The sequence below is a fragment of the Lepidothrix coronata genome, unplaced genomic scaffold (genome assembly GCF_001604755.1).
Source record: "Lepidothrix coronata isolate B3197 unplaced genomic scaffold, Lepidothrix_coronata-1.0 Scaffold426, whole genome shotgun sequence".
NCBI classification, from domain to species: domain Eukaryota; kingdom Metazoa; phylum Chordata; class Aves; order Passeriformes; family Pipridae; genus Lepidothrix; species Lepidothrix coronata.
Window position 1 is genome coordinate 5,284 of NW_016690606.1, and position 7,178 is coordinate 12,461.

A 7,178-nucleotide genomic window follows, 5' to 3' on the forward strand; every position below is an offset into this window, starting at 1 on the left:
AGGGCCAGGAATCCTTTCCCTGGAGCCAGGAGGGCCAGGAATCCTTTCCCTGGAGCAAGGAGGGCCAGGAATCCTTTCCCTGGAGCCAGGAATCCTTTCCCTGGAGCCAGAGGAGGGGCTCAGCACCTTTGCCATTGCCAGCAGGGTCTCCCAGGCAGCTGATGAGGATGTCCCCAGAGCCCAGGCAGTGGGAGGTGTGAGGGTTGGCCGCGTTCCCCTTCCCGAACAATTCCGTCGGCTCCACCACCTGGAACGGGAAAACCCAAAGAATTCCACGTGGGAAAAACCAGGGATTCAGATCCAAACCTCTCTTTGCCAGGTCTGTGTCTCTGCCAAACAAACCCTGTGGCAGCAGAAGGTTTATTTTGGGGAAATTTCAATCATTTCCACGAAAAAGAGACGTAAAGAAATGTTCATTTTGACATATTTAAAATGTTCCCTTAATTTTTGCTGTTCAAAAAAGCACATGTTTGGGAACCAAGGGTTACAAATCAAAGAGGGGGTGTCCCTTCTGGGTTTGATCATGGAAAATCCAACAGAAATTTGAATTTAGCCCCGGAAAACGCAGTCAGCCAAACGTGCCTCTTGTAGTCAAAAACAATAACTGTGACTGAAATACTGCAGAGGCAGGTGGGGAACTTTTTAAATTAATTTTAATTTAAAATTCACCACATTTACTTGTGTCTCTTTGGGACAATGGTTTTGTGTGGAGTTTATCAATAAAAGCTCCCACCAGTTCCTAATTAATGCTGGACAGAGGTTTCCATGAATGTTCTGGAAGTTGGAATCCTTGGAGTCTCTTGGGTATTAAAAAAAAAAAAAAGAGAAATAAAAATCTGATGTGAACCTTGTGGAGCCTGGGAGCCCTGGGGTCTGTTCCCACATCCACCACGTAGATCCTGGAGGAGATGAGGGCTGGAAGGATGAGGAGATTCCTGCTTTTCCTGGAGTCCCCAAAGCAGCTGCTGCAGGTGTTCCAGCCGGAGTGGTGCAGCTCATCCTGCAGGTTGGGCATGGGCAGGCGATGGATCACCTGGAAAACGGGGAAATCAGGGGAATCAGGGCTCTAAAGCCAGGGTGGATCACCTGGAAATCAGGGAAATCCTGGAAATCCAGGCTCCAAAGCCAGCTCTGGGGTTTTTTCCCCCAGGCAAAGCAAAGGGTCTCAATGGCAAGGAAATGGGTCGTTGTGTCCCGGTGGGAAGGCACAAAAGGAGGAGGAAAGGGCTGTTTGTCAGCCAGGAATCTCTGCTGCTGTGAAATCCAGGGATTAGCTTCCAATTCCTGCTGTGTGGGGGTGAGATGTCCCAAGGAACTCTCAAACCTTCCAGGGCTGAATGTAAATGTCACAAAAAAAAAAATAAATAAAAATTAAAAACGCCCTGGAAGGCGAAGAGATGGAAGAGAAATGTTAATTTTGGAGTAAGAAAATTTAAAGCAGAGGCTTTCGTGGCTTCCCCCACACAAATATTTGCTTGTCAAGGACTCTGGGAATCCAAATATTCCCCCCCCAGCAGGTACCTGGCAGTAGTGGGGGGATTTGGGGTCCACATCCACCGTGGCCAGGTAGTCAGGCTTTTGGATCCCCGTGTTCCTGTAGATGCAGGGCAGGTAGAGCAGCTCCTCCCGGGGACCTGCGGGCACAGAGGCACCAAAAACCCTCAGTTTTACCAAAAAAACCTGGGGACATTGAAAGGAACTGGAGGGTTTCACCCGTCTGGGAGTTGGGATTCTTCCCAGGAGGTAAAGCTGAGTGTAGCCTTTGCTTTTGGCTTTTTATAAAGGAGGCCTTTATATTTTATATATTTTATGTATTTTATATATTTTATATATTTTATATATTTTATATGTTTTATATATTTTATATGTTTTATATATTTTATATGTTCTGTATGTTTTATATGTTCTGTATGTTTTATATGTTTTATATATTTCACATTATATATTTCATATTATATATTTCATATACTTTATATATTCCATATACTTTATATATTCCATATACTTTACATATTTCACATACTTTATATATTTCACATATTTTTTATATATTTCATATACTTTATTTCACACACTTTCTATATTTCATATACTTTATATATTTAATATACTTTCTATATTTCATGTACTTTCTATATTTCACATACTTTATATATTTAATATATTTTATATATTTAATATACTTTATATATTTCACATACTTTATATATTTCATATACTTTATATATTTTATATATTTTATATCTTTCACATACTTTCTATATTTCACATTATATATTTCACACACTTTATATATTTCATATACTTTCTATATTTCACACATGCCACTCAGGGAGGCATCCACCTTGCCTTCCCCTAATTCCAAAATAATTCCACTGCTGCTGGCCTGGGTTTTTAGGGAAGCTGTCCCAGAACTTGCCTTTCATGGCATCCAGAGGACTTGCATATCCTGGTCCACAGGCTCCACATTTTGCTGATTGGAGAGAGAGAGAGAAAAAATCCAATTATTTCAACATCTCTAAGAGGAGTGTGGGGTTTGCATGGAGAGGGGGAGGAATTTGAACTCCAGTTTTTAATTGCTGGCTCCAGGGTTATTCCAGGAAATATCCACGGTGTGATGCTCCATCCTCAAGAAAAACGGGAAGCTGGGGCCTTCGAGGAGTTCAGCCTCCCCTTTTCCAAGGGCTTTTGTCTGTGCCAGAGGTCTGGGATGTGGGAAAAGGGTGTCCAGTATTTGAGGGAGCTGCCAGGGGAGCGAGGAGACAGAATTCCCAGCAGAATTCCCAACGGGAACAGCCCACGGGGTTATTCCTGGAAAGCCTCTGGGCTTTCCCTGCACGGAAATGCTGGAAAAGTGGGGATATTTTTTTTTTTTTCAGGATTCAGAGCCTGGAAAAGGAGGGATGGACCAGGAGGAAAAGCTCAGCTCCCTGGCTCTGCCCTCCCACCAGGGATTCCACCCTCATTCCCACTCCTTCCAGCTGGGAACTGCAAGTGCAGCAGTTGTTTTTCCACAGCTTCTCCCCCTGGGAAGTCCTGGAGCTCTGGAGAGAGCCCAGAGGAGGCCCCGGAGCCGCTCCAAGGGCTGGAGCTGCTCCTGCTCCGGAGCCAGGTGGGATCTGGGAATGTGCAGCCTGGAGAAGGGAAGGCTCTGGACAGACCCCAGGAGGGCTGGAGAGGGACCTGGGATGGAGGGACAGGACACAGGGAATGGCTTCCCACTGCCAGGGGGGACGTTGGGAAGGAATTCTTCCCAGCAAGGGGGACCAGGGCCTGGTTTTCCAGGGAATTTGTGGCTGCCCCAGCCCTGGAAGTGTCCAAGGCCAGGTTGGAGCAACCCGGGATAGGGGAAGGTGTCCCTGCCCTGGAATGGGATGGGCTTTAATGTCCTTCCCACCCAAGACAAAACTCGGGAGCACAGGCTGAAAAATTAAACTTAAGAGGCAGAAACAAAGGGAAAATAATGATTTTTTTTAAATTATGGGACATTTATATCTTGGTGCTTTGCTAAGCACTAACATTCCCACCAGGATACACTCTCCTGCTGAGCCAGAATCGCTGTTTTTTTACCCAATCGATGGCTTTTAACCCGGGCAGAATCACGTTTTTTACCCAAACCTTCCAACCCTTCCCTGTTTTGCAGCCCCAAGGTGACAGAATTCCTGGCAAACTGCACAACATTTCACAACCGAGTGTCCAAACTCTTTAGTCCCTCCCTCTGCTTCCCGTCCCCGGAGCCAAGAATGGAAATCGGGGGGGGGTCCGTCCTTAAAAATATACATCAAATAGAAGCAAAAAAGGTCAATTCAGGTCCTCCCTCCCCCAGCAATCTCCCTCAGCGTTCCGTGCCCGCGAGCAGGGAGCGTTTATTTAGGTTTTAAACGCCGAGGGACTAAAAGAGACACTTAATCAGAGCCCAACAGGCGTCCGGGGGTGGGATCAAAGCTCTAAACCCGCGGAGGGTTCGATGAAAAAGGAACGGGAAAGGCTGAACCCCCCACCCCGAGCCCAAATCCCGGCGGGATCCGGGGTTGGATCCAGGGCTGGAGCTCTTACCCATGTTGGAGAGGTTGGGAATGGGAAGTTGGGCCGCCCGGAGAGGGGTTTTTGTGGAGCCTCGAGGGTTCTGAAGGGGCGGGCGGGCCCGGGGGAGCTGCCAAGGGGAGGATCCAGCGCGGCCGGAGCTCGGGAAGGACGAAAATCCAACCTGGAGTCCCCTCGGGAAGAGCGGAGGGAACTTCTGTCCCCCGCCGCTGCCGCGCTTTCCACCTGCGCCTCCTCCTTCTCCCGGGAATATCTGGAAATTCCAGAACAGCTTTCAGGAAACGGTTCTGCTCAAAAAACTCGGGATTCCGCCCAAAAAGTCCGGGAATGCCAGCCCGGGAATGCCAGCCCGGATCCCAGCTCGGCTGCAACAGTAACGCACCGAGCGGGGCAGCTCCGGAAAGGAAAACTCGCCGGCTGGAAAAAAAAAACCACCGGGAATTCCCTCTCGGAGAAGATCCTTTCAAGTTCGGCGGCTGCCCCGAGGGCTGGAAAATCTGGATTTCGCTCTCGATTCCAGCTGGGATCGGCTGAACCGGCCCTGCTGAGAATGACTCTGCTGCTTCCCGCCGAGTTTTTCCAAGGAATGCGCTCGGTTTTCCCCGGGCAATGTTACCTCTCTCGCTTCCAAAAGCATTTTCAGGAGGGGATCCCACATTTCACCCCCCTGTCCCGCTTCCCTGCCTTTTGCAGAAACCACCAGGAAGAGCAGAAAACACGACTGGGATCGTCCTTTTGTTACTGCAGAGGTTTAAAGTTACTATTGGTATTTTTTAGCAAGAGAACCACGTGCATTTACAATTTTTTGGGGGATTTCCCCCCCTCCTCGGGCACAGCTCCAACGATTCCCAAAGCCTTTTTTGCATCCAGCATTTGGGAATTAATCCCATCTCCTTTATCAGAGGAGAACCCTTTTATCAACACCTCGGCATTCCTCCTCCCCAGGGAGGCAATTAGAATGCAAAATTCTATTTATAGCAGCACAACAAGAGCGTGGAGGAGGCCAAACCCGCTGGGTTTTTGGCCCCAGACTTTCTTCCCTGGCATCCAAAATCCAAATTATTCCTGGAGATAAAATCTGAGCTTGGCTCAGAGCAACCTGCCTGGATCCTTGTTGACACAGCAAACCTTCCCTGCAAGTCTCACCACCCTGATTTTTAGTTCATTAAGTGCTGCACAGGATGGAGAATTTGGGTTTATTCCCCAAAAAAAAGCAGGTCTGGAAGCAGAGGATCCACAATACCCATCCCACCCCAAATTCCACTGCATTTCCTGAGCAATGGGGAACAAACCCAGGCTTTAAGCCCAGGATTTCATTTCAAGCTCATCCTCTCACCTGGTTTGATGGATTCTGTGTCAGATCTCGGATCCAGATCCTTCCAGGGTGGATATAATGGGGAAAAACCTTTGTTTTCAACCTTTAAGTTGCACACTGGAGCTGCCAACAATGACAGGCAGCCTTTCACCTACAGGCAGAATGGAAAAGTGTCCAGTTTAACTCATGTCCTGGAGCTGATATTGGCATAAAACAGGGAATGTTGGGTCCCTCCTCTTTATTAGACTCATTTTTTTTTTGTATAAAAACACCCTGAAAAGAATGAATTGTAATCCTGAAATGGCTCAGACCCTTCCACTGCCCCCAGATTTTCATTCTGGCCACAGAACAGATCCAACCAACTTCTCCCTCTCTGAACACCCCAACCCAACCCAGGAAATCTGGGTGGAAAACGAGGAATTTCAGGCTCTGAACTGATGAAAATCCAGTTTTTTCCTAGTCCATGGAAAGGAGTTACGACATATTTGAGGATTAAATTGAGCACAGAACCAATTAATGAGCATCCTCAGGCAGCACAGTGACCCATTTGTGCAGAGCACCAAGGAAAAAGATTTAATGGAGGATTCCCCAAATTCTTCTTTTTTTTTTTTTTTGAGGTGAAACAACAACATTTTGCTTTCGCTTCCTGAGGAGTCTGGGAAAAGAATTTTAGGAAGGGGTAAAAATATTTATTTCCATAAAGAAACGTGTTCTTTGGGCGAAAGGATGGGGAAACTCAGAACTTCATGTGGGAATTAAAGGCTGGGTTATGTGGATGCTTTCAAAGCCCGGATTTAAAGAATGTTAATTACATTTAAATTTATCAGTAGCTAAATTTATCCCAAATTATTATTATTATTAATAATAATAACAGAACCCACTGTCCTGTCACCCCCTGCCAGTGCCACAGTCACTTTCCCTTTTCCTGAGCCCCTTCTGAGCTGGTAAAGGTGCTGAAAAGGTTCTGAAAAGTCGCTGAAAGGCTGTAAATGAGGGGTAATCCTGCTCGTGAAGGCAGCAGGTTCCAGGAATCCAGGTAAGGCCAGACCAGGTGAAGGCAACACCTGCCCCAGGCGAGGGATTTTTGACAGGGAGCACCTTAAGGCCAATCTCCTCCTCCTCCTCACCTGAGGGCTGACCCCTCCTCACAGCCCCTCACAGCCCTCAGGGGGTGGCGGGCGGCTCAGGCCCGGCTCCGGGACACCCCGGGCCGGGCTCGGGGGGGCGGGCGGCTCCTCGGCGCCGCTCCCCTCACCCCTAGACGGATCTCATGCCCCGCGTCCCCCGCGGCGCCGCGAGAGGCCGGTGAGGGCGGCGCGGGGGTCGCGCCCCGCCGGGCGCCATTTCCCCCCCTCGGCCCCCTCAGGGCCGCCCCCCCGTGACGTCACCGCGCGCAGGAGGAAATGACGTCACCGTATCCCTCCGCCGGCCAGGTCCCCTTTTTTGTGTGTGTGTGTATGTGTGGTGTGTGTGTGTGTGGTGCGGCTGCGGGCGCCGCGCGCGTGTATCAGCCCGCCGGGCCCGGCGCCCTTTTTTCTTTACCCTCCCCGTGAGCTTGAAGGGGGGGGGGCGGCGGGAAACACGGGACACGCCAAAGCACGGAGCCCCCCCCCGCCAGAACGTACAGAGGGCGAGCAGAACAGGGATAATTCCTCCTCCTCATCATCATCCTCCTCCTCCTTCTCCATCCTTCAGCATCCCGGGGGGGGGGCTCATGCCACCTGCCCCCGCGCCCTGCGGGTCGCCTCGCCCGGAGAGCGGCGGAGCCCCTTAGGGAGGAGCGGCGGCGGCGGCGCTGAGGGAGGTGAGGCGGGGGGGG

At 49.7% G+C, this 7,178-nt stretch overlaps 1 protein-coding gene across 1 annotated transcript in view; it reads right to left on the bottom strand.

The window, feature by feature from the left end:
• Window positions 1-7,112, bottom strand: part of SELENBP1 (selenium binding protein 1) — an 11,516-nt gene extending 4,404 nt beyond the window's left edge. The window contains exons 1-8 of the mRNA XM_017839504.1: window positions 6,985-7,112; window positions 5,381-5,510; window positions 4,057-4,297; window positions 2,420-2,473; window positions 1,522-1,634; window positions 848-1,033; window positions 127-247; window positions 6-79 (exon numbers count right to left, since the gene is read on the bottom strand). Coding sequence (XP_017694993.1) covers window positions 6-79; window positions 127-247; window positions 848-1,033; window positions 1,522-1,634; window positions 2,420-2,473; window positions 4,057-4,060 — 552 coding nt within the window. The 5' untranslated portion in view covers window positions 4,061-4,297; window positions 5,381-5,510; window positions 6,985-7,112. The remainder of the gene's footprint in view (window positions 1-5; window positions 80-126; window positions 248-847; window positions 1,034-1,521; window positions 1,635-2,419; window positions 2,474-4,056; window positions 4,298-5,380; window positions 5,511-6,984) is intronic.
• Between the last annotated feature and the right edge of the window lie 66 nt (window positions 7,113-7,178).